The sequence below is a fragment of the Pongo pygmaeus genome, chromosome 19, assembly GCF_028885625.2.
Source record: "Pongo pygmaeus isolate AG05252 chromosome 19, NHGRI_mPonPyg2-v2.0_pri, whole genome shotgun sequence".
Taxonomy (NCBI): Eukaryota; Metazoa; Chordata; class Mammalia; order Primates; family Hominidae; genus Pongo; species Pongo pygmaeus.
The window spans coordinates 72493184-72520168 of record NC_072392.2 but is presented as its reverse complement, the minus strand read 5'-3'; the positions used below and the strand labels follow the sequence as shown (position 1 = coordinate 72520168).

The following is a 26985-nucleotide window of genomic DNA, read 5'->3' as shown; positions in this document are numbered from 1 at the left end:
CTCCTGCCTCAGCCTCCAGGGTAGCTGAGACTACAGGCGCCCGCCACCACGCCCGGCTAATTTTTTTGGATTTTTTAGTGGAGATGGGGTTTCACAGTGTTAGCCAGGATGGTCTCGATCTCCTGACCTCGTGATCTGCCTGCCTCAGCCTCCCAAAGTGCTGGGATTACAGGCATGAGCCACTGCGCCTGGCCAATTTTTATTCTTATGTATTTGTTTATTTTTCTTGAGACAGGCTCTCACCAGGCTGGAGTGCAGTGGCACAATCTTGGATCACTGTGACCTCTGCCTCCTGGGTTCAAGGGATTCTCCTGCCTCAGCCTCCTGAGTAGCTGGGATTACAGACATGTGCCACCACACCCTACTAATTTTTGTATTTTTAGTAGAGATGGGGTTTCACCATGTTGGCCAGGCTGGTCTCAAATTCCTGACTTCAAGTGATCCTCCCTCCTCGGCTGCCCAAAGTGCTGGGATTACAACAGGTATTAGCCACTGCACCAGTCCCTATTTATTTATTTTTGAGACAGGGTCTTGCTCTGTTGCCCAGGCTGGAGTGCAGTCGTGCAATCACTCCAGCCTCAACCTCCTGGGCCCAAACAATCCCCCTAACTCAGTTTCCTGAGTAGCTTGGACTACAGTTACAGGATACCATGCCTGGCTAATTTTTGTTGTTTTATAGAGACATGGTCTTACTGTGTTGCCTAGGCTGGTCTTGAACTGGGATCAAGTGATCTTCCTGCCACTGCATTGCAAAGGGTTGAGATTATAAGCATAAGCCACTGCGCCCAGCCTCATCTTGGGTTTTATAAACATATAAGCAGAGGGAGAAAATTACCAGATATTTGTGTATTTTGTGATGATTTCTTCCTTTTTTTTTAGGCATTTAGTCAGAGTCTTGCTCTGTCTCCCAGGCTGGCGTGCAGTGGCGCGATCTTGGCTCATTGCAACCTCTGCATCCCGGGTTCCAGCAATTCTCCTGCCTCAGCCTCCCATGTAGCTGGGATTACAGGCACGTGCCACCATGCCCAGCTAATTTTTGTATTTTTACCAGAGACAGGGTTTCACCATGTTGGCCAGGCTGGTCTCGAACTCCTGACCCTAGGTGAGCTGCCTGTCTCGGCCTCACAAAGTGCTGGAATTACAGGCGTGAGCCACTGCGCCTGGCCTTTTTGTGATGATTCCTAAGCTGTCAATACCTGTCCTCCCCATTTTTGTTTGTTATCTTTTTGAGACAGAGCCTTGCTGTGTCCCTCTGGCTGAAGTACAGTGGCAGGAACATAGCTCACTTCAGCCCTTAACTCTTGGGCTTAGGTGATCTTCCTGCCTCAGCCCCCTGAGTAGCTAGGACTTCAGTCAAGTGCCACCATGCCTGGGTAACTTTAATAATTTTTTTAGAGATGGGGGTCTCACTGTGTTGCCTAGGCTAGAGTGCAGTGGTGCAGTCATAACTCACTATAGACTTGAACTCCTGGCTTCAAGTGATCCTCCAGCCTCAGCCTCCCAAAGTGTTGGGATTATAAGCGTGAGCCAGTTCACCTGGCCTTTTTTTTTTTAAATCAATTGTGTGAAATAAATTGTTAGTCCCAGAATCCATACTTAATCTTATGTCGTATGTCTTTTTTTTTTGAGATGGCGTCTTGCTCTGTCACCCAGGCTGGAGTGCAGTGGCACGATTTTAGCTCACTGCAACCTCCACCTCCCGGGTTCAAGCAATTCTCCTGTCACAGCCTCCCGAGTAGCTGGGACTACAGGTGTGAGCCACCATGCCTGGCTAATTTTTTGTATTTTTAGTAGATACAAGGTTTCACCATGCTGGCCAGGCTCGTCTTGATCTCCTGACCTCGTGATCTGCCCGCCTTGGTCTCCCAAAGTGCTGGGATTAGAGGTGTGTGCCACCACACCCAAGCGCCTGTCATATTTCTTTATTTTTTATTTTTACTTTTTGAGACGGGGTCTTGCTCTGCCTTCCAGGCTGGAGTGCAGTGGCACAATCACGGCTCATTGTATCCTTGACCTCCTACCTTATCTTCCTGAGTAGCTGGGACTACAGGCACTCACCAGCATGCCAAGCTAATTATTATTATTATTATTTTTGAGACAGAGTCTCCCTCTGTTGCCAAGGCTGGAGTGCAGTGGCGCGATCTCAGCTCACTGTAACCTCCGCTTCCTGGGTTCAAGTGATTCTCCTGCCTCAGCCTCCTGCATAGCTGGGACTACAGGCACGTGCCACCATGCCCAGCTAATTTTTTGTATTTTTAGTCAAGACGGGGTTTCACCATGTTAGTCAGGATGGTCTCGATATCCTGATGTTGTGACCCGCCCGCCTTGGCCTCCCAAAGTTGTGGGATTACAGGCATGAGCCACCACGCCTGGCCAATTTTTTGTATTTTTAGTAGCGATGGGGTTTCACCATGTTGGCCAGGCTGGTCTTGAACTTCTCACCTCAGGTGATTCACCTGCCTCACCTCCCCAACGTGCTAGCATTACAAGCATTAGCCATCGCGCCCAGCCTATTATTATTTTTAGAGGTGGAGTCTGACTGTGTTGCCCATGCTGGTCTCAAACTCCTGGACTCAAGTGATCCTCTTGCCGCAGCCTCCCAGAGTGCCAGGATTACAGGTGTGAGCCACCACGCCTGCCATATTTCATAAGCTGTTTTGGAGCATGACTCTTCATATATGTTAAACTACTTTCTTGAATATAGGTTTATATAATAAATGTTAATGTTTTTCTGTATTTGTAATTTACCTGATAAAGATACAGTTATGAGTTTTATTTTTTATAGGTCATTTAATGAACCTGAAGTACTATGTCTCTCCTTCTGACCTGCTGGATGACAAGACTGCATCTCCCATCATTTTGCATGAGAATAATGGTAAGACTTTAATTGTAAAGGAATTAAAGGTTTTGTTCAGTGCCCAGCTTGCCTTTAATTTCTGGTTTGCTATTCTCTAATGAGTTTGCTGACATTACCGTTTGCACCTTATTCACACAACACCTCATACACATATGTATATGTGTGTTCACGAGTACATACATATGTATATACACACATGCATATATACACACATACATAATAGGAGCTTAATAAGTACTTTTGGGCTGGGCACGGTGGCTCACGCCTGTAATCCCAGCACTTTGGGAGGCTGAGGTGGGCAGATCACGACGTCAGGAGTTGGAGACCAGCCTGACCAATATGGTGAAACCCTGTCTCTACTAAAAATACAAAAATTACCCAGGCATGGTGGTACGTGCCTATAATCCCAGCTACTCAGGAGGCTAAGGCAAGAGAATTGCTTGAACCCGGGAGGCGGAGGTTGCAGTGAGTCAAGATTGCGCCACTGCACTCCAGTCTGGGTGACAGAGTGAGACTCCCTCTCAAAAAAAGAAAAAAAAGTACTTTTGGATAAATAAGTAAATGAGCAGCTCATAAGAAGAGGTATAAACCATCTGACCTGAGATAATCAGCTTACTCATTGTTCTAAAAGTGTAGAAGGATGGGCGTGGTGGTTTATGCCTGTAGTCCTAGCTGCTTGGGAGGTTTGGGCAGGAGGATTGCTTGAGCCCAGGAGTTTGAGACTGTAGCATACCATGATCATGCATGTAAATAGTCATGGTACTCCAGCCTGGGCAACGTAGTGAGTTACTGATCAAAAAAAAAAAAGTTTTCTAAATTAAAGAACTATGGTAATGGACATTATTTTCTGTTTGCCCTTAATACAAGAAAAGATAAAGAGAAATAGACTGCCGAGCGCGGTGGCTCATGCCTGTAATCCCAGCACTTTGGGAGGCTGAGGTGGGCGAATCACCTGAGGTCAGGAGTTTGAGACCAGCCTGACCAACATGGAGAAACCCTGTCTCTACTAAAAATACAAAATTAGCCAGGCGTGGTGGCGCATGCTTGTAATCCCAGCTACTCAGGAAGCTGAGGCAGGAGAATCGCTTGAACCCGGGAGGCGGAGGTTGCAGTGAACCGAGATTGTGCCATTGCACTCCAGCCTGGGCAACAAGAGCAAACTCTGTCTCAAAAAAAAGTGAAATGGACTAATACCTCCTTAGGTCCCTTTGTAGGTTCACTCATTGACTCCGTCCCTTTGTTGTTTGTTTGTTTGTTTATTTATTTATTTATTTAAGATGGAGTCTCACTCTGTCACCCAGGCTGGAGTGCAGTGGTGCGATCTCAGCTCACTGCAACCTACACCTCCTGGGTTCAAGTGATTCTCCTGCCTCAGCCTCCCAAGTAGCTGGGACTACAGGCATGCACCACCACACCCGGCTAATTGTATTTTTAGTAGAGATGGGGTTTCACTATGTTGGCCAAGCTGGTCTTGAACTCCTTACCTGAAGTGATCCACCTGTCTTGGCCTCCGAAAGTGCTAGGATTACGGGTGTGAGCCTTGGCGTCAGGCTCCTTTATTGTTATTATAATTTGGCATGGGGGATGGGGTAGGTCTCACTATGTTGCCCAGGCTGGCGTACAGTGATTTGATCACAGCTCACTACAGCCCCCGAGTCCTGGGCTCAAGCCATCCTTCTGCCTTGGCCTCCCAAAGTGCTAGGATTACAGGTGTGAGCCAGTGCACCAGCCTGTCCTTTTATTATAATCCTACTTAAATGCATTCTGAAGAAAAAATAAGTAAATATTGATACTGAGCCCTTCAAAAATGATGTTTTTGGACTGCATTGTTTCTTGTGTTTTATTTGGACTGCATTGTTTCTTGTGTTTTATTTACTGACAAAAATTATTGGTTGATTAGAAAGGTAACTTCCAGGATTTCTAATTTTTTTTTTGTTTTCCCCAGACAGAGTCTCACTCTGTCGCCCAGGCTGGAGTGCAGTGGTGCGATTTCAGCTCACTGCAACCTCCGCCCCCCAGGTTCAAGTGATTCTCCTGCCTCGGCCTCCTGAGTAGCTGGGATTACAGGCGCCTGTCACCGCATCTGGCTAATTTTTGTTTTTAGTAGAGATGTGGTTTCACCGTCTTCTGCAGGCTGGTCTTGAACCCCTGACCTTGTGATCCACCCGCCTCAGCCTCCCAAAGTGCTGGGATGACAGGCGTGAGCCATCACACCCGGCCTGATTTCTAAGTTTTATAGGAACTACAGGCCGTGCCTGGTGGTTCATGCCTGTAATTTCAGCACCGTGGGAGGCTGAGGTGGGTGGATCAACTTTAGGCCAGGAGTTTGAGACCAGCCTGGCCAACCTGATGAAACCCCATCTCTACAAAAAATACAAAAAAATTAGCCAGGCATGGTGGTGCATTCCTGTAATGCCAGGTATGTGGGAGGCTGAGGCATGAAAATTGCTTGAACCTGGGAGGTGGAGGTTGCAGTAAGTCGAGATCACACCACTGCATTCCAGCCTGGACAGAGTGAGACTCTGCCTCCAATAAAAAAATAAATAAATAGGCTGGGCGCAGTGGTTCACACCTGTAATCCCACCTGTAATCCTAGTCCTTTGGGAGGCCAAGATGGGCGGATCATGAGGTCAAGAGATCGAGACCATCCTGGCCAACATGGTGAAACCCCATCTCTACTAAAAATACAAAAAATTAGCCAGGTATGGTGACGGGTGCCTGTAGTTCCAGCTACTCGGGTGGCTGAGGCAGGAGAATGGTGTGAACCCAGGAGGCGGAGCTTGCAGTGAGCTGAGATCGCGCCACTGCACTCCAGCCTGGGTGACAGAGCAAGACTCTGTCTCTAAATAAATAAATAAATAAATAAATAAGGGAATAACAGCATCTGATAAATTATAGCTGACAAATATTGCAAAAATTAACCTCTTAAAACATACTGTGATCCCCATCATTTGTATTACTTTGAGGAATACCCTTTTTCTTTCTTATCCCCAGTTTCTCGATCTTTGGGCATGAATGCATCAGTGACAATTGAAGGAACATCTGCTATGTACAAACTCCCAATTGCACCATTAATTATGGGGTCACATCCAGTTGACAATAAATGGTAAGTTAAATATAATTTCAGAGTAGCAAAGTCAATTTTTCTCAAAGCGCAGTATGGAACAAGTTTTAACCTGGCTGTTACCCCACTTGAATTTCTAGAGGTTGGCCTTTTGTTTTATCCATTCATTGATTTCTCTTCTGTTTGATATCTGAGTGTTCCTCTCCAAAGTCGGCTCATAGAACACATTCTCTGCACTGAAAGGGAAAGAAGAGAACTGTGCTAATTCATCTGGCTTAATGAGTGCCCCCTTTTATCTTACGTTCATTTGGAGTTACATTGGAGTAGTAACTGGAGAACATGCCTCAGGATAAATGTTTGATTAAATTGTACAGTGTTAACCAATAGCATGTCTGGGAATTGGGGGTAGGAAGTTTCACAGAGTGAGCTTTTGAGAGTTTGTACTTATGTGTCTGTGTGATACATACATGTTTAAGAAAAGGTGTTTGTGGCCAGGTGCGGTGGCTCACGCCTGTAATCCCAGCACTTTGGGAGGCTGAGGCAAGCGGAACACCTGAGGTCAGGAGTTCAAGACCAGCCTGGCCAACATGGTGAAACCCTGTGTCTACTAACAATATAAAAATTAGCCGGGCGTGGTGGCGGGCACCTGTAATCCCAGCTACTCACGAGGCTGAGATAGGAGAATCCCTTGAACCCGGGAGGCAGAGGTTGCAGTGAGCCAAGATCATGCCATTGCACTCTAGCCTGGGCATTAAGAGGGAAAATCTGTCTCAAAAAAAAAAAAAAAGGTGTTTGGGTTTTTCATTTTTATATCAAGTCAAAATCCAACCTTTCCACCCTCTCTTTTTTTGAAGGACCCCTTCCTTCTCCTCAATCACCAGTGCCAACAGTGTTGATCTTCCTGCCTGTTTCTTCTTGAAATTTCCCCAGCCAATCCCAGTATCTAGAGCATTTGTTCAGAAACTGCAGAACTGCACAGGTGAGTTTTGAGCATCAGGATCTAGTACTTGTTATAAGTGTGAAAAAGAAACATCAAAGTTAGGTTATCATGACGTCTTTCAGTCTTACATGCCTCATTGAAGTATTAACTGGTAAAGATGTTATAGTGCTTTGTACTAGTAAATGCTTAGTAAGTACTCTTTTGGGTGAATGAATGTAGATATCAAGGGGAAACTGAGCTGTCAGTGTTTTCCTCTTGACATGATCATTATATTGATTCTTGTTTTTCCAGGAATTCCATTATTTGAAACTCAACCAACTTATGCACCCCTGTATGAACTGATCACTCAGTTTGAGCTATCAAAGGACCCTGACCCCATACCTTTGAATCACAACATGAGATTTTATGCTGTAAGTAAAGCCCTAGGGAGCTAGAATGTTATAGGTTATGTTTGGACCCAAGATCATAATCTTCCTTTATAGCATTATTGAGGTCAGATAAGTTTCTTCAAGACTGCTGGATCATGTCCTATTTCTTTAGTAAGGCAGGAAATTACAGAAATCTCAGAAATGGGCTGGGCGCGGTGGCTCACACCTGTAATCCCTGTACTTTAGGAGGCCAAGGCAGGCGGATCACGAGGTCAGGAGTTCGAGACCAGCCTGGCCAACATAGGGAAACCCTGTCTCTACTAAAAATACAAAAAATTAGCCGTGTGTGGTGGCTGTAATCCCAGCTACTCGGGAAGCTGAGGCAGGAGAATGGCTTGAACCCGGGAGGCAGAGGTTGCAGTGAGACAAGATTGTGCCATTGTGCTCCAGCCTGGGTGACAGAGCGAGACTCCATCTCAAAAAAAAAAAAAAAGAAATCTCGGAAATGTATTGAAGTAAAAGGGCATGAGCTTCCATTAGGAAACAACAATGTACATTTCTCTGTTGAAATTTTGGGTGATTGGCCAGGTGCAGTGGCTCACACCTGTAATCCTGGGAATTTGGGAGGCCAAGGTGGGTGGGTCACTAGAGATCAGGGGTTTGAGACCAGCCTGGACAACATGGTGAAACCCCGTCTCTACTAAAAAAACAAAAATTAGCCGGGTATGGTGGAACATGCCTGTAATCCCAGCTACTTGGGAGGCTGAGGCAGGAGAATCACTTAACCCGGGAGGCAGAGGTTGCAGTGAGCCAAGATTGCGCCACTGCACTCCAGCCTGGGCAACAAGAGCGAAATTCCGTCTCAAAAAAAAAAAAAAGGCTAGGCGTGGTGTTTCACACGTCTAATCCCAGCACTTTGGGAGGCTAAGGCAGGTGGATCACGAGGTCAAGAGATTGAGACCATCCTGGCCAACAGGGTGAAACCCCGTCTCTACTAAAAAAATACAAAAATTAGCTGGGTGTGGTGTCATGCACCTGTAGTCCCAGCTACTCGGGAGGCTGAGGCAGGAGAATTGCTTGAACCCGGGAGATGGAGGTTGCAGTGAGCCAAGATCGTGCCACTGCGCTTCAGCCTGGCAACAGAGCAAGATTCTGTCTCAAAAAAATAAAAAAAAAAAGACAAAGAAATTTTGGGGGATAGACTTTTTTTTTTTTTTTGAGACGGAGTCTTGCTCTGTCTCCCAGGCTGGAGTGCAGTGGTGAGATCTCAGCTCACTGCAAACTGCACCTCCCGGGTTCATGCCATTCTCCTGCCTCAGCCTCCTGAGTAGCTGGGACTACAGGCGCCTGCCACCACACCTGGCTAATTTTTTGTATTTTTAGTAGAGATGGGATTTCACCGTGTTAGCTAGGATGGTCTCGATCTCCTGACCTTGTGATCCACCCGCCTCGGCCTCCCAAAGTGCTAGGATTGCAGGCGCGAGCCACCTTGCCTGGCAGGGTGACAGACTCTTAATGGTATTTTGAACTTTTAGAATATCATAGTTAGGTGTTATAAATTCTTACTGTTTAATTCTTTCAAGTGCCATGAGCTTAGAATCTGGAAAGATCCTGAAAGTACTTACAGAGAGGAAAATGCTGGAAGCAATAATTATGAGGCTGGACACAGTGACTCACACCTGTAATCCCAGCACTTTGGGAGGCCAAGGCAAGGCAGATCACTTGAGCTCAGGAGTTCAATACCAGCCTGGGCAACATGGCAAAATCCTGTCTTTTTTATTTTTTTATTTTTTGAGATGGAGTCTAGCTCTGTTGCCAGGCTGGAGTGCAGTGGTGCGATCTCGGCTCACTGCAACCTCTGCCTCCCGGGTTCACGTGATTCTCCTGCCTCAGCCTCCTGAGTAGCTGGGACTGTAGGTGTGCACCACCACGCCCAGGTAATTTTTGTATTTTTAGTAGAGACGGGGTTTTACCATGTTGGCCAGATTGGTCTTTATCGCTTGACCTTGAGATCCATCCTCCTCCCAAAGTGCTGGGATTACAGGCGCAAGCCACTGTGCCTGTCCTTTTCTTTTTTTTTTTTTGCTCTTGTTGCCCAGGCTGGAGTGCAGTGGCGCAATCTCGGCTCACTGCAACCTCTGCCTCCTAGGTTCAAGCGATTCTTCTGCCTCATCCTCCGGCAAAATCCTGTCTCTACAAAAAAAAAATACAAAAATTAGGCAGATGTGGCCGGGAGCGGTGGCTCACGTCTGTAATCCTAGCACTTTGGGAGGCCGAGGCGGGCAGATCATGAGATCAGGAGATCAAGACCATCCTGGCCAACATGGTGAAACCCCGTCACTACTAAAAAATACAAAAAATTAGCCGGGTGTCGGGGCGGGCGCCTGTAGTCCCAGCTACTTGGGAGGCTGAGGCAGGAGAATGGCGTGAACCCGGGAGGCAGAGCTTGCAGTGAGCAGAGATCGTGCCACTGCACTCCAGCCTGAGCTACAGAGCAAGACTCTGTCTCAAAAAAAAAAAAAAAAAAAAATTAGGCAGATGTGGTTGCTCATGCCTGTAGTCTTAGCTGCTCGGGAGGCTGAGGGGCTTCATCCTGGGAGGTAGAGATTGCAATGAGCCAAGATCGCACAATTGTACTCCATCCTGGGTAATGGGAGTGAAACTCTGTCTCAAAAATAACAATAATAATAATATGGGAACGTTCCAAAACCTCATCTGGACTTGAATTTATTTGAATCTTTTACAATAGATTAAAGTAGTAGTTACCAAATTCTGGCTGCATTATTATTATATAGGTGTTTTATTAAAAATAGAGATTTTGCAGCCGGGCGTGGTGGTTTATGCCTGTAATCCCAGCACTTTGGGAGGCCCAGGTGGGCGGATCACGAAGTCAGGAGATGGAGACAATCCTGGCTAACACGGTGAAACACTGTCTCTACTAAAAATACAAAAAAATTAGCCGAGCGTGGTGGCGGGTGCCTATAGTCCCAGCTACTCGGGAGGCTGAGGCAGAATGGCATGAACCTGGGAGGCGGAGCTTGCAGTGAGCCGAGATCGCGCCACTGCACTCCAGCCTGAGCAACAGAGGGAGACTCCGTCTCAAAAAAAAAAAAAAAGAGAGATTTTGCATTTATGGTTTAGGAACCTCTTTAATACAGATTTCTGAGATAGTTTTTATGTTAGCTAGGTTAGGAAACCACTAGCATAGTGCATTTACTAAAAAGACATCTTTTCAGCCTAATTAGTAATTGATTGGCATTTATAATATCAGCTGATGAAAACATTCACTGTGGAGACTTTTCTGCACTTTTTTTGAGCAGTAGGTTTTTTCAGGATACTTTGTGGTTGGAATACAATAGGTAACTAAATAGCACTCGTTAACTGTTCTTTTTGCCCAGGCTCTTCCTGGTCAGCAGCACTGCTATTTCCTCAACAAGGATGCTCCTCTTCCAGATGGCCGAAGTCTACAGGGAACCCTTATTAGCAAAATCACCTTTCAGCACCCTGGCCGAGTTCCTCTTATCCTAAATCTGATCAGACACCAAGTGGCCTATAACACCCTCATTGGAAGCTGTGTCAAAAGAACTATTCTGAAAGAAGGTACTGCCTTTCCTTTGATATGCTTACTGGAAGATGGAAACTTACTTCTCCAGTGGTTCTTTAATTGGTGGCCCATCAGCATCACCTGTAGAACTTAAAAAAAGTTGTTTTTTTTTTTCATTTTTGGCATAAAAATCAAGCAAATTAGCTGCATGTGGTGGTGCACGACTGTAGTCCCACCTACTTGGGAGGCTGAGGAAGGAGAATCGCTTGAACCCGGGAGGCGGAGGTTGCAGTGAGCTTAGATCATGCCATTGCACTCCAGCCTGGGTGACAGAGCAAGACTCTGTCTAAAAAAAAAAAAAAAAATTGAAACGTGGAGCTTTTAACACTACAGATGATGGCCAGGTGTGGTGGCTCACGCCTGTAATCCCAGCACGATGGGAGGCCAAGGTGGGCAAATCACTTGAGCCCATGATTTGAGATCAGTCTGAGGAACATGGCAAAACCCCATCTCTAGAAAAAGGTAGCCAGTTGTGGTGGTGTGCACCTGTGGTCCCAGCTACTCGGGATCCTGAGGCAGGAGGATTGTCGCTTGAGCCTGGGAGGCAGAGATTGCAGTGAGCTCAGATTGCACCACTGCACTCCAGCCTGGGTAACACAGTAAGACCCTGTATCAAAAACAAAACACCAGGCCGGGTGCAGTGGTTTGTGCCTGTAATCCCAGCACTTTGGGAGGACGAGGTGGGCAGATCACGAGGTCAAGAGATTGAGACCATCCTGGCCAACATAGTGAAACCCCGTCTCTACTAAAAATACAAAAATTAGCTGGGTGTGGTGGTACACACCTGTAGTCCCAGTTACTTGGGAGTCTGAGGCAGGAGAATCACTTGAACCCGGGAGGCGGAGGTTGCACTGAGCTTAGATCATGCCACTGTACTCCAGTGTGGGTGACAGAACAAGACTCCCTCTCAAAAAAAAAAAAAAAAAAAGAAAAAAATCACAGATGCTTTGTTTCCACACAAAGATGAACTGAATGATAATCTCAGTGGGAAGAGTTGGGAATCTAAACTCCACAAATCATTTTGATGGAACCAGTCTGTAGACTAGCATTTGGAGACCACTGCTTTTTGCAATGTTCTTAACTCTTTTTCTGAACATAGTAATGTAACTGGGTATTTTAGGGCCTGTACCCTGTAGCAGATATACATAAGGTGGAACTTGGAATGGTGTAGTGAGAGAGGCTTTCTTTTTTTTGAGACAGGGTCTCACTCTGTTGCCCAGGCCGAACCACAGTGGCATGATCACAGCTTTCTGCTGCCTCTGCCTCCTCGGCTCAAGCGATCCTACTGCCTTAGCCTCCCAAGTAGGTGGGGCTATAGGCATGTACCACCAAGCCTGGCTAATTTTTTTCTGTAGAGACAGGGTCTCTCTATGTTGCCCACGTTCGTCTCTAACTCCTGGGCTGAAGCGATCCTCTTGACTCGGCCTCCCAAGGTGCTGGGATAATAGGTGCCACCGTGCTTGGCCAGTTTTAGGTTAAATTGTAGGTTGTTAGGAGAGTGTTTCCCAGGTTTAGTCCTGAGTTATGTTTTCTCCCCCATTGTTTGGAGAACTTCATCTTACAGCTTTAAGAAGGTCTAGCCCTTTTTTCTCTCAGGATTCTGGAATGCTGATGATTTTTGTTTTTGTTTTTGAGACAGAGTCTCACTCTGTTCCCCAGGCTGGAGTGCAGTGGCACGATCTTGGCCCACTGCAACTTCCGCCTCCCAGGTTCAAGCGATTCTCCTGCGTCAGCCTCTGGCTAATTGTTTAAATTTTTTTTAGTAGAGATGGGGTTTCACCATCATGGCCAGGCTGGTCTCGAACTCCTGACCTCGTGATCCACCCTCCTAGGCCTCCCAAAGTGCTGGGATTACAGGCGTGAGCCACGGCACCCGGCCTAAATGCTGATGATTTTCAAACACAGTTGGCTATTAGAAGCTTTGCTGTAAATTTTGGCTGTTCTAGCTAACCATAGTTAATTTTAAAAATCTTAAGTCAGAAGCGCTCTGTTGATAGATATGTGTCAGTCCCAGTGATAGACAATAAGAAACAGGGAAGGTAAATCAGATCTCTTTTATTTTTATTTATTTATTTTTTGTTTGTTTTTTGAGACGGAGTCTCGCTCTGTCGCCCAGGCTGGAGTGCAGTGGCGCAGTTTCGGCTCACTGCAAGCTCTGCCTCCTGGGTTCACGTCATTCTCCTGCCTTAGCCTCCCGAGTAGCTGGGACTACAGGCACCCGCCATCACGCCCGGCTAATTTTTTTGTATTTTTAGTAGAAACGGGGTTTCACCATGTTAGCCAGGATGGTCTCGATCTCTTGACCTTGTGATCTGCCCGCCTCAGCCTCCCAAGGTGCTGGGATTACAGGCATGAGCCACTGCGCCTGGCCTTTTTGTTTTTTTTTTTTGAGACGGAGTCTTGTTTGGTCACCCAGGCTGGCGTGCAGTGGTGTGATCTTCATTCACTGCAACCTCTGCCTCCTGGGTTCCAGCAATTCTCTTGCTTTAGCCTCCCAAGTAGCTCGGATTACAAGTATCCACCACCATGCCAGGCTTATCTTTGTAGTTTTACCAGAGACGGGGTTTCGTCGTGTTGGCCAGGCTGGTCTTGAACTCGTGACCTCAGTGGTCTGCCTGCCTCGGCCTCCCAAAGTGCTGGGATTACATGCGTGAGCCACCATGCCTGGACTTTTTTTTCTTGATACAGGGTCTTCCTCTGTTATCAAGACTAGAAAGCAGTGGTACAGTCATAGTTCACTTTGGCCTCAAACTCCTGGGCTCAAGTGATACTTTTCCCTCAGGCTCCTCAAGTCGCTGGACTATAGGCATGCACCTCTACATCTAATCAAATTTTAAAGAAATTTATATTATACTTTTTATTTCAGTGTGCATATTTATACAGCAACATTTTTTTGTAGAGATGGGGTCTTGCCATGTTGTGTAGGATAGTCTTGAACTCCTGGCCTCAGGTGATCCTCCCACCTCAGCGTCCCAAAGTGCTGGGATTACAGGCATGAGCCACTGTGCTGGGCCAGGAGATTCTTCTCATGGAAATAAAAATTGCTTTAGAAATGAGAAATTTTTAGTAGTTGGAGTAATAACATAGAGCATATATGTTCAAAGTTGTGGCACTTCTGTTTCATGTGTTTAAATGCCTTAAGAAGTCTCCAGATAGCTTTAGGGCATTTAAAAATGAGTTTTCATAAGGTAGTTATGGAGCTAATCCTACAGAGAGGCATGCTTTTTACAAAGAAAGTATATGATCCTTGTGTCTAGGCTGCCAGCACATCTGGCATAAGAACATATGATGATGGCTAGATATATGTGGAATAAATACATTATTTTAGATAATAGCCTCTATATCTCTGCTTGCCAAACTATGGGCTGCACATCTAACAGCTGCAAACACTTGATAGAAAGCAGAGTTTATGGCAGTGGTTCTGGATATCTGCTTATCAAGTAGAATGAGACACTCGGCCACTTTTATTTTCAGAATTCACTTTTACATTTTAGGGATTAAGTTTCTTCATCTTGGAAAATTGAAAGTCTAGCTACTTTTGTTCTGGAGAAATTTATAACAAACTGGCAGGTTCCTTGGAATCTGATTCCTTCTGTTATCTGTGGATGACATAGTAGGTTTTTTATGTGAAAAAAGTGTGCGATTTAGTTTCCAAGGAGGGAGAATTTCAGTCTGTACATTTAAGGAATGTTATTTGTGTGAAGTCTTTTTTTTTTTTTTTTGAGACAGAGTGTTGCTCTGTTTCCCAGACTGGGGTTCAGTGACATAATCTCGGCTCACTGCAACCCTCGCCTCCCAGGTTCAAACGATTCTCCTGTCTCAGCCTTCTGAATAGCTAGGATTACAGGTGTGCGCCACCACACCCGGCTAATTTGTTTTTTTTGAGATGGAGTCTCACTCTGTTGCCCAGGCTGGAGTGCAGTGGCATGATCTCAGCTCACTACAACCTCCGCCTCCTAGGTTCAAATGATTCTTCTGCCTCAGCCTCCTGAGTAGCTGGGATTACAGGCGTGTGCCACCACGCCCAGCTAATTTTGTATTTTGTATTTTTAGTAGAGATGGAGTTTGTCCATGTTGGTCAGGCTCGTCTCGAACTCCTGACCTCAGGTGATGAGCCCACCTCAGCCTCTCAAAGTTCTGGGATTACAGGCCTGAGCCACTGCATCCGGCCTCTTTTTTTTTCTTTTTAGTAGAGTTGGGGTTTTGCCATGTTGGCCAGGCTGGTCTTGAACTCCTGACCTCAGGTAATCCACCTGCCATGGCCTCCCAAACTGCTGGGATTAAGGCGTGAGCCACCGTGCCCGGCCTGTGTGAAGTCTTATATTTGGTTGTTTTATGATCTTTCTCTTTGCCTTTTAGATTCTCCTGGGCTCCTCCAATTTGAAGTGTGTCCTCTCTCAGAGTCTCGTTTCAGCGTATCTTTTCAGCACCCTGTGAATGACTCCCTGGTGTGTGGTGAGTTGTGTGGGTGGCTAACACCTCTCATGGAGCGGTTTGGTCCCTATGTCTTTTTTGGAAAGTCAGAAGCTAAATCTAAAACAATTTTCTATGTATTTTGTCTTTCAGTGGTAATGGATGTGCAGGACTCAACACATGTGAGCTGTAAACTCTACAAAGGGCTGTCGGATGCACTGATCTGCACAGATGACTTCATTGCCAAAGTTGTTCAAAGGTAGCCTTGGCCCTTTTTCATCTGAGTCCCATTTAGAGATGTATAAAGAATGTTGTTGAGTAGGGCACGGTGGCTCACGCCTGTAATCCCCACACTTTGGGAGGCCGAGGCGGGCGGATCACAAGGTCAGAAGATCGAGACCATTCTGGCTAACATGGTGGAACCCCATCTCTACTAAAAATACAAAAATTAGTCGGGCGTGATGGCGGGCACGTGTAGTCCCAGCTACTCGGGAGGCTGACGCAGGAGAATAACTTGAACCTGGGAGGTGGAGGTTGCAGTGAGCCAAGATCGCGCCATTGCACTCCAGCCTGATGACAGAGCGAGACTCCGTGTTTTTTTTTTTTTTTTTTTTTTTTTTTTTTAAAAGGCCGGGCATGGTGGCTCACGCCTGTAATCCCAGCACTTTGGGAGGTGAAGGCGGGTGGATCACGAGGTCAGGAGATTGAGACCATCCTGGCTAACACAGTGAAACCCCGTCTCTACTAAAAATACAAAAAATTAGCCCGGCATGGGGGCGGGCGTCTGTAGTCCCAGCTACTAGGGAGGCTGAGGCAGGAGAATGGCATGATCCCGGGAGGTGGAGCTTGCAGTGAGCTGAGATCACGCCACTGTACTCCAGCCTGGGCGACAGAGCGAGACTCTGTCTCAAAAAAAAAAAAAAAAAGTTGTTTTCAGAATTAGCATGAATTTCAAATAAAGGAGCAATTTAGTTATTGCTTTGATTTCACCCTTCTGTGCTTTCAGATTCAAAGTAATCTAAACTTTGTTTTTTTTTTTTTCGAGATGGAGTCTTGCTCTGACGCCCAGATTGTACAGTGGTGCAATCTTGGCTCACTGCAACCTCTGCCTCCCGGGTTCAAGCGATTCTCCTGCCTCACCCTCCCGAGTAGCTAGGATTACAGGCATGTGCTACCACACCTGACTCATGTTTGTATTTTTAGTAGAGACGGGGTTTTTCACCATGTTGGCCAGGCTGGTCTCGAACTCCTGACCTCAGGTGATCCGCCTGCCTCGGCCTCCCAAAGTTTTGGGATTACAGGCGTGAGCCACTGCACCCAACCAGCTTTGTTTTTTTTTTTTTTTTTTTTTTTTAATAATATTACTATGAGAGTAATGGGAAGTAAAGTAGGTAACCTCAGGCCTGGAATTATGGTACTTTAAGGCAGGAGAAAGCCATAATAAAATACAGATATTTTTCTTACCTATCCTGTGTGCCAATTCTTCATAAATGTGACATTTTTATCTTTTTATTTTTTTATTTTTTTATTTTGAGACAAGAGTCTCACTCTATTACCCAGGCTGGAGTGCAGTGGCATGATGACGGCTCACTGAACTGTTGACCTCCGAGGTTCAGGTGATCCTTCAACCTAGACCTCCCGAGTAGCTGGTACTGCAGGCGTGAGCCACTGTGTCTGCCTGAGCAGATTTCACAACTTAAATGTTAGGCTGGGCATGGCAGTGCACGCCTGTAATCCAGCACTTTGGGAGGCCAAGGTGGGCAGATTACTTGAGGTCAAGAGTTCGAGACCAGCCTGGCCAACATGTTGAGATGTCATCTCTATAAAAATACAAAAATTAACCGGGCATGGTGGTATCCATCTGTCATTCTAGCTACTTGAGAGGCTGAGGCAGGAGAATCACTTGAACCTGGGAACTGGAGGTTGCAGTGAGCCAAGATTGCGCCACTGTTCTTTAGCCTGGGTGATGGAGTGAGACTCTGTCTCAAAACAAACAAACAAACGGAGGTTGTGGTAAGCCAAGATTGCGCCACTGTTCTTTAGCCTGGGTGATGGAGTGAGATTCTGTCTCAAAACAAACAAACAAACTAAACAAATAAATAAATAAATAAAAATATAAAAATTAGCCAGGTGTGGTGGCAGGTGCCTATAACCCCAGCTGCTCAGGAGGCTGAGGCAGGAGAATTGCTTGAACCTGGGAGGTGGAGGCTGCAGTGAGCCGAGATTGTGCTACTCCACTCCAGCCTGGTAGACAGAGCAAGATGCCATCTCAAAACAAACAAAAAGCCAACTTAATTGTTACGTGATAGTTAAGCCAGTATGCATCCCAGAACCATTAATATGTAATTTTTTGAGATTTTTCTACAGCTGGGTCTGGCAGCCTATTTTTGTAAATAAATTTTATTGGAACACTGCTGTTCACTTACATGTCTGTGGCAGATTTCTAGGTAATATTGCAGAGTAGGTGAACAGGAAACATGACCTACAAAGCCTAACATATTACTATATGGCCTTATAAGAAAAATTTGCGGCCGGGTGTGGGGGTCACCCCTGTAATCCTAGCACTTTGGGAGGCTGAGGCGGGTAAATCACGAGGTCAGGAGTTCAAGACCAGCCTGACCAAGATGGTGAAACCCCATCTCTACTAAAAATACAAAATAGCTGGGCGTGGTGGCGGGCTCATGTAATCCCAGCTACTTGGGAGGCTGAGGCAGAGAATTGCTTGAACCTGGGAGGCGGAAGTTGCGGTAAGCCAAGATCGTGCCACTGCACTCCAGCCTGGATAACAGAGCGAGACTCTGTCTCGGAAAAAAAAAAAAAAAAAAAAAGAAAAATTTGCTGGCTGGGTGTGGTGGCTCACACCTATAATCCCAGCACTTTGGGAGGTGGGCGGATCGCCTGAGGTCAGGAGTTTGAGACCAGCCTGACTGACATGGAGAAACCCTGTCTCTACTGAAAATACAGAATTAGCTGGGCGTGATGGCGCATGGCTGTAATCCCAGCTACTGGAGAGGCTGAGGCAGGAGAATCACTTGAACCTGGGAAGTGGAGGTTGTGGTGAGCCGAGGTCGCGCCATTGCACTCCATCCTGGGCAACAAGAGCAAAACTCCGTCTTAAAAAAAAAAAAAAGAAAGAAAAAAAAATTTGCTGACATATGTTCTAGAGCAAAACATTTGCAAACTGAGGTTTATGAATATAAATTTATCTGGAAAATAAAAAGTGCTTTGCTTTAAAATAAACAAGATTTATAACAGAAACAGCACTTTTTATAATAGTGTAGGTTTGGGATGATCTAAGTCATTAAGGTTTAGTACTTGATGGGTCAAGAGATTTTTCTTTTTTTTTTTTGAGATGGAGTCTCGTACCTGGGCTGGAGTGCCATGGTGCGATCTCAGCTCACTGCAACCTCTGCTTCCCGGGTTCAAGCAGTTCTGCCTCAGCCTCCCAAGTAGTTGGGATTACAGGCGCCTGCCACCATGCCCAGCTAATTTTTTGTATTTTTTTTTTTTTTTAGTAGAGGTGGGGTTTTACTATGTTGGCCAGGATGGTCTCAAACTCCTGACCTTGTGATCCACCCGCCTCGGCCTCCCAAAGTGCTGGGATTACAGCGTGAGCCACTCCGACCGGCAGAGATTTTTCTAATGGTTCCTTAATTAAAATAAATTATGTATCCCTGTAATTACCATATGAAGCCCCCCCCCCCAGCTGAGGATGACATTTTCTTTTTTCCTTTGAAATGAAGTCTTGCCCTGTCACCAAGGCTGGAGTTCAATGGGACGATCTTGGCTCACTGCGATCTCTGCCTCCTGGGTTCAAGTGATTCTCCTGTCTCCCCTTCCTGAGTAGCTGGGATTACAGCTGTGCACCACCACGGCTGGCTAATTTTTTGTATTTTTAGTAGAGACAGGGTTTCACCCCGCTGGCCAGGCTGGTCTCAAACTCCTGACCCGAAGTGATCCACCCTCCTTGGCCTTCCAAAGTGCTGGGATTGCAGGAGTGAGCCACCGCGCCCGACCTAAGGAGGCATTTTCTTTTTTTGAGATGGAGTCTCGTTCTGTTGCCAAGCTGGAGTGCAGTGGTATGATCTCAGCTCAATGCAACCTCCGCCTCCCTGGTTCAAGCAATTCTCCTGCCTCAACCTCCTGAGTAGCTGGGATTACAGGCACGCGCCACCACGCCCAGCTAATTTTTGTATTTTTAGTAGACACGGGGTTTCACTGTGTTGGCCAGGATGGTGTCGATCTCCTGACCTCATGTTCCGTCCGCCTTGGCCTCCCAAAGTGCTGGGATTACAGGCGTGAGCCACTGCGTCCGGCCCCTAAGGAGGCATTTTCTTACTGAGTTCCATTATTACCAATTTTCTTTTAGTTAAGTTTGAAATTCAATTATTTGGACTCTTGTTTATAGTTTGCTTTTGTTGTGTGATTCATAAGAGGTTGACAATTTTATGTTGGGTTAGATTTTTAGAACGTATTTACCCAAAGCTCTGGTATTTGATAGAACTATTTTTGTCTTACAGATTATTTGCCCTACCTGAAAACTGCTTACTGCAAAACTCTGATGTTTTATCTAAATCTCAGGTCTCATTCAGCAGCTTTTGTAATGTTAACTTTGTTTTCTTCTTTATTTTGCAGATGTATGTCCATCCCTGTGACGATGAGGGCTATTCGGAGGAAAGCTGAAACCATTCAAGCCGACACCCCAGCACTGTCCCTCATTGCAGAGACAGTTGAAGACATGGTGAAAAAGAACCTGCCCCCGGCTAGCAGCCCAGGGTATGGCATGACCACAGGCAGCAACCCAATGAGTGGTACCACTACACCAACCAACACCTTTCCGGGGGGTCCCATTACCACCTTGTTTAATATGAGCATGAGCATCAAAGATCGGCATGAGTCGGTGGGCCATGGGGAGGACTTCAGCAAGGTGTCTCAGAACCCAATTCTTACCAGTTTGTTGCAAATCACAGGGAACGGGGGGTCTACCATTGGCTCGAGTCCGACCCCTCCTCATCACACGCCGCCACCTGTCTCTTCGATGGCCGGCAACACCAAGAACCACCCGATGCTCATGAACCTTCTTAAAGATAATCCTGCCCAGGATTTCTCAACCCTTTATGGAAGCAGCCCTTTAGAAAGGCAGAACTCCTCTTCCGGCTCACCCCGCATGGAAATATGCTCGGGGAGCAACAAGACCAAGAAAAAGAAGTCATCAAGATTACCACCTGAGAAACCAAAGCACCAGACTGAAGATGACTTTCAGAGGGAGCTATTTTCAATGGATGTTGACTCACAGAACCCTATCTTTGATGTCAACATGACAGCTGACACGCTGGATACACCACACATCACTCCAGCTCCAAGCCAGTGTAGCACTCCCCCAACAACTTACCCACAACCAGTACCTCACCCCCAACCCAGTATTCAAAGGATGGTCCGACTATCCAGTTCAGACAGCATTGGCCCAGATGTAACTGACATCCTTTCAGACATTGCAGAAGAAGCTTCTAAACTTCCCAGCACTAGTGATGATTGCCCAGCCATTGGCACCCCTCTTCGAGATTCTTCAAGCTCTGGGCATTCTCAGAGTACCCTCTTTGACTCTGATGTCTTTCAAACTAACAATAATGAAAATCCATACACTGATCCGGCTGATCTTATTGCAGATGCTGCTGGAAGCCCCAGTAGTGACTCTCCTACCAATCATTTTTTTCATGATGGAGTAGATTTCAATCCTGATTTATTGAACAGCCAGAGCCAAAGTGGTTTTGGAGAAGAATATTTTGATGAAAGCAGCCAAAGTGGGGATAATGATGATTTCAAAGGATTTGCATCTCAGGCACTAAATACTTTGGGGGTGCCAATGCTTGGAGGTGATAATGGGGAGACCAAGTTTAAGGGCAATAACCAAGCTGACACAGTTGATTTCAGTATTATATCAGTAGCCGGCAAAGCTTTAGCTCCTGCAGATCTTATGGAGCATCACAGTGGTAGTCAGGGTTCTTTACTGACCACTGGGGACTTAGGGAAAGAAAAGACTCAAAAGAGGGTAAAGGAAGGCAATGGCACCAGTAATAGTACTCTCTCGGGGCCAGGATTAGACAGCAAACCAGGGAAGCGCAGTCGGACCCCTTCTAATGATGGGAAAAGCAAAGATAAGCCTCCAAAGCGGAAGAAGGCAGACACTGAGGGAAAGTCTCCATCTCATAGTTCTTCTAACCGACCTTTTACCCCACCTACAAGTACAGGTGGATCTAAATCTCCAGGCAGTTCAGGAAGATCTCAGACTCCCCCAGGTGTTGCCACACCACCCATTCCCAAAATCACTATTCAGATTCCTAAGGGAACAGTGATGGTGGGCAAGCCTTCCTCTCACAGTCAGTATACCAGCAGTGGTTCTGTGTCTTCCTCAGGCAGCAAAAGCCACCATAGCCATTCTTCTTCCTCTTCCTCATCTTCTGCTTCCACCTCAGGGAAGATGAAAAGCAGTAAATCAGAAGGCTCATCAAGTTCCAAGTTAAGTAGCAGTATGTATTCCAGCCAGGGGTCTTCTGGATCTAGTCAGTCCAAAAATTCATCCCAGTCTGGGGGGAAGCCAGGCTCCTCACCCATAACCAAGCATGGACTGAGCAGTGGCTCTAGCAGCACCAAGATGAAACCTCAAGGAAAGCCATCATCACTTATGAATCCTTCTTTAAGTAAACCAAACATATCCCCTTCTCATTCAAGGCCACCTGGAGGCTCTGACAAGCTTGCTTCTCCGATGAAACCTGTTCCTGGAACTCCTCCATCTTCTAAAGCCAAGTCCCCTATCAGTTCAGGTTCTGGTGGTTCTCATATGTCTGGAACTAGTTCAAGCTCTGGCATGAAGTCATCTTCAGGGTTAGGATCCTCAGGCTCGTTGTCCCAGAAAACTCCCCCATCATCTAATTCCTGTACGGCATCTTCCTCCTCCTTTTCCTCAAGTGGCTCTTCCATGTCATCCTCTCAGAACCAGCATGGGAGTTCTAAAGGAAAATCTCCCAGCAGAAACAAGAAGCCGTCCTTGACAGCTGTCATAGATAAACTGAAGCATGGGGTTGTCACCAGTGGCCCTGGGGGTGAAGACCCACTGGACGGCCAGATGGGGGTGAGCACAAATTCTTCCAGCCATCCTATGTCCTCCAAACATAACATGTCAGGAGGAGAGTTTCAGGGCAAGCGTGAGAAAAGTGATAAAGACAAATCAAAGGTTTCCACCTCCGGGAGTTCAGTGGATTCTTCTAAGAAGACTTCAGAGTCAAAAAATGTGGGGAGCACAGGTGTGGCAAAAATTATCATCAGTAAGCATGATGGAGGTTCCCCTAGCATTAAAGCCAAAGTGACTTTGCAGAAACCTGGGGAAAGTAGTGGAGAAGGGCTTAGGCCTCAGATGGCTTCTTCTAAAAACTATGGCTCTCCACTCATCAGTGGTTCCACTCCAAAGCATGAGCGTGGCTCTCCCAGTCATAGTAAGTCACCAGCATATACCCCTCAGAATCTGGACAGTGAAAGTGAGTCAGGCTCCTCCATAGCAGAGAAATCTTATCAGAATAGTCCCAGCTCAGATGATGGTATCCGACCACTTCCAGAATACAGCACAGAGAAACATAAGAAGCACAAAAAGGAAAAGAAGAAAGTAAAAGACAAAGATAGGGACCGAGACCGGGACAAAGACCGAGACAAGAAAAAATCTCATAGCATCAAGCCAGAGAGTTGGTCCAAATCACCCATCTCTTCAGACCAGTCTTTGTCTATGACAAGTAACACAATCTTATCTGCAGACAGACCCTCAAGGCTCAGCCCAGACTTTATGATTGGGGAGGAAGATGATGATCTTATGGATGTGGCCCTGATTGGGAATTAGGAACCTTATTTCCTAAAAGAAACAGGGCCAGAGGAAAAAAAAACTATTGATAAGTTTATAGGCAAACCACCATAAGGGGTGAGTCAGACAGGTCTGATTTGGTTAAGAATCCTAAATGGCATGGCTTTGACATCGAGCTGGGTGAATTAGAAAGGCATATCTAGACCCTATTAAAGAAACCACAGGGTTTGATTCTGGTTACCAAGAAGTCGTCTTTGTTCCTGTGCCAGAAAGAAAGTTAAAATACTTGCTTAAGAAAGGGAGGGGGGTGGGGGGGGTGTAGGGAGAGGGAAGGGAGGGAAACAGTTTTGTGGGAAATATTCATATATATTTTCTTCTCCCTTTTTCCATTTTTAGGCCATGTTTTAAACTCATTTTAGTGCATGTATATGAAGGGCTGGGCAGAAAATGAAAAAGCAATACATTCCTTGATGCATTTGCATGAAGGTTGTTCACCTTTGGGGTAGTTGTCCATTTGAGTCATGGGCAAATGAAGGACTTTGGTCATTTTGGACACTTAAGTAATGTTTGGTGTCTGTTTCTTAGGAGTGACTGGGGGAGGGAAGATTATTTTAGCTATTTATTTGTAATATTTTAACCCTTTATCTGTTTGTTTTTATACAGTGTTTCGTTCTAAATCTATGAGGTTTAGGGTTCAAAATGATGGGAGGCCGAAGAGCAAGGCTTATATGGTGGTAGGGAGCTTATAGCTTGTGCTAATACTGTAGCATCAAGCCCAAGCAAATTAGTCAGAGCCCGCCTTTAGAGTTAAATATAATAGAAAAACCGAAATGATATTTTTATTTTAGGAGGGTTTAAATAGGGTTCAGAGATCATAGGAATATTAGGAGTTACCTCTCTGTGGAGGTATTGACTTGTAATCTCATTTTCCTTTCAAAAAAAAAAAAAAAAAAGCTAAGGTGGCTTGTTGGGATGTAAACATGTTTTCAGATGCAGTAAGGTTTAGTGTAGGACAGCCTTCCTGACCCGGTGGCATGAAAACCATTACAGAATTAATAGTTCTCCTGCTTCCACAATGTGCCAAAAGTCTGCATCCCAGCATTTTGTTTGCAGGAGAACTGATGCCATTCCTAAGAGCTGGACTCATTGTTTCTCTTCATCCAAGGAGAAGGAGTCCAAACTTTAATCACTCCACTGTATGCTCCCTGACATAAAACAGTAAAAAATCCGCAGCCATAGTTCACTTAAAACAATTTCAAGCTCACTTTTGAAGTAATGGGGGCCTGGAATGCTAGGTGAGCATGAAGATAAACCCTTGCTACTATGTAGCAACCCAATTGGACCTTTTTGGAGAAATAGGTCTGAGTCTGGATTCTGGGGGACATCAATAAGAGCCCTTCACATAAAAATATAGAAATCCAGGAGACTGTTTTGAGTGCAACAGAAGTTCTCAGTATTTGGAGGGTCCTCTCAAAAATTCTGCGGCCTTACTTTGATATTGACACCTGCACTGTGCCATTCCTGATTATTCCATTCAGGATCTGTATCAGCGGGATGGGGCATGGTCCCCAGCAAAACTCTTCTGGGTTAAAAAAAAAAAAAGCCAGGTGATTCCTTTGTGTGTTATGTCATAAGTGGAGTGACTTCATCATATATGGAAGAAGATTTCTATATTCAGCTTTTTCTGCAGGTTGGAGTCAGCATAGAGTTGGAAAATCAGCTTTGGCTTTCTTTCCTGTCTCATTTCCTCTAGTGTTCTCCTTTTTATGGTCATCAGCTCTCAACAACTCTGCCACTTTTGTGTCCCAAGGTAATAAGATGTAGGAAACAAAACACTGTAAAGTGGAGCAAGAAAAGTTATCAGTTAACCACATCAGAGTCAGATGTCTTGGGTGACACTAAGGAGGATATGGGCAGGTGATACCAGAGTGCTTTATCTTGTGATGTTGATACAGTAGCAGCCTCTCAGACATTCAGCCAGGTTGGATTTCTCATGAGTTTGTCACCTAGTTTTGAATCCTATCCCATTGGTTTCTGCAGGAAAAAAAAAAAAAAAAAATTTTTATGTGGTTTTTAAAATTTGTTCTGAGTGGGGAGAATCTTAGGGGGAATGTACTGAATAGTATCAGGGGCTCAGCTCCCCCAAGCAGGGCCAACAAATACCAAAATGAGTAAACTGGGAAGCTTTTCTCTCTTTCTGTCTTCATCCCAGATCAAAGAATCCCGAGTTAGGATCTGGATGAAGGATAAGCCCCTGAATTGTCGATGGGCTCACCCCCACACTGACCCAGCATCTGAACTTGCTTAACAGGGAGCCGGGGCTAAACTGCTTCACCCTGCCTGAGAACCAGGGAGCACTGCATTTCTCCACAGGGTGGAGGAGAAGAGGCAGAATAAACCAAGCCTGGGACACCTCCCTCCTGTCTAGGTGTACTCATTCTTCTGTTTCAAAAGAAGGCAAGCACATGAAGTCAACTTCTACCTATCTTCTGCTGCTGGTGTCTTATGTATTCTCAGTTTGACCTGATTCCTCTTCTGTCTTTTGACTTAACATTAGGGGTTCTTGGTCATAACCTGCTCTGATGTACATAAAGATTTCAGGTTCAATATCAATGTGTCTTAAAACAGAAGTATTTTAGCGGGTGGGGGGTGGGGTGGTGGGGACAAACAACGCAGGATATAATTGCCAAAACCAGGCTTGAGGTTGGTGACTCTTGAAAGATTTTCCTTCTTCAGGCCTAGATCAGAAAATTAAGTGCAGCAATATCATGAATTCTCAGAAGCCCGTTCAGGGAGCCAGTGAGTCATACAGTATCCACAGTTGAGTCACTTAAAGATGTCAGTATAGGAAACATTACTCACAATCCTTGGGCAATCTCATTTTTTTTTCCTTCTCCCCTCCCTCCCCTGCCCCCCATACATTTCTATCCTTGAGTTAGTTTTGGAGGGGCAGGAAGTACTTAACATCTCAGAAGCTAGATTGGGAAATATGCTCAGCCATAAGAACTGAGCTTTAAATTTTGAGTTTAAAAATGTACATCAGGAGCAGCTGGGGAGGGTCTTTTTTTAAAAAAAATCTTTCAAATTTGGTTTTCTGTGCATATGGCCGTTCTGTAAATACTTTGGGGTTTTTCATTTTTTTGAAAGTAGATGAAATCTGTTGTGGGATTTTTTTCCCGAAACATTACAAAATAACCTGTTTATTTACATGCAAATAAACTTCTTTGATAAAAAGTAATTTGCCTGTGTGTAATAAAATTTTAGCCTTTGAATACTTTTTTCATTTGTTCAAAACTCCAGTCAATTTTAAAGAGTCAGTCAAAAGTAAATGTCTTCCCTGAGTACTACTTGAAATGGGTCCACTGGTAACTGACGGACCTGTGAAACTTGTCTTCATTCTATTACTCTGTAGGCCAGTTTTTCTACCCTTTGCCATTTTTTTTTTTTTTCGAGATAGAGTCTTGCTCTGTCGCCCAGGCTGGAGTGCAGTGGCGCAATCTTGGCTCACTACAACCTCCGCCTCCCGGGTTCAAGCGATTCTTCTGCCTCAGCCTCCCGAGTAGCTGGGATTACAGGCGCCCACCACCACGCCCAGCTTATTTTTGTATTTTCAGCAGAGACGGGGTTTCACCATGTTGGCCAGGATGGTCTCAATCTCCTGACCTTGTGATGCGCCTGCCTTGGCCTCCCAAAGTGCTGGGATTACAGGCGTGAGCCACCGCGCCCGGCCATCCCTTTGCCATTGTTACCAAATGCATCAGTTTTTGCTGGGAGAAAACAGCTCTTAGATGAGACAGAATGAAAAGGCTTTTTTATTCCACTGGCTGAAGTCAAGCAAAAACATTAAAAGTACCTGGGACAGGAGGAGAAGACAGACCTGGGTTTGTGGGCCT

At 45.6% G+C, this 26985-nt stretch overlaps 1 protein-coding gene across 2 annotated transcripts in view; it reads left to right on the top strand.

Annotated features, from left to right (window-relative positions):
* MED1 (mediator complex subunit 1) overlaps nucleotides 1-26330 on the top strand; it is a 46990-nt gene extending 20660 nt beyond the window's left edge. For both annotated transcript variants that reach the window (XM_054457221.2, XM_063656847.1), the window contains 8 exons: nucleotides 2786-2875; nucleotides 5852-5963; nucleotides 6776-6900; nucleotides 7153-7271; nucleotides 10628-10829; nucleotides 15193-15288; nucleotides 15400-15505; nucleotides 19882-26330. In XM_054457221.2, coding sequence (XP_054313196.1) covers nucleotides 2786-2875; nucleotides 5852-5963; nucleotides 6776-6900; nucleotides 7153-7271; nucleotides 10628-10829; nucleotides 15193-15288; nucleotides 15400-15505; nucleotides 19882-23131 — 4100 coding nt within the window. In that variant the 3' untranslated portion in view covers nucleotides 23132-26330. The remainder of the gene's footprint in view (nucleotides 1-2785; nucleotides 2876-5851; nucleotides 5964-6775; nucleotides 6901-7152; nucleotides 7272-10627; nucleotides 10830-15192; nucleotides 15289-15399; nucleotides 15506-19881) is intronic.
* The last annotated feature ends 655 nt before the right edge of the window (nucleotides 26331-26985 follow it).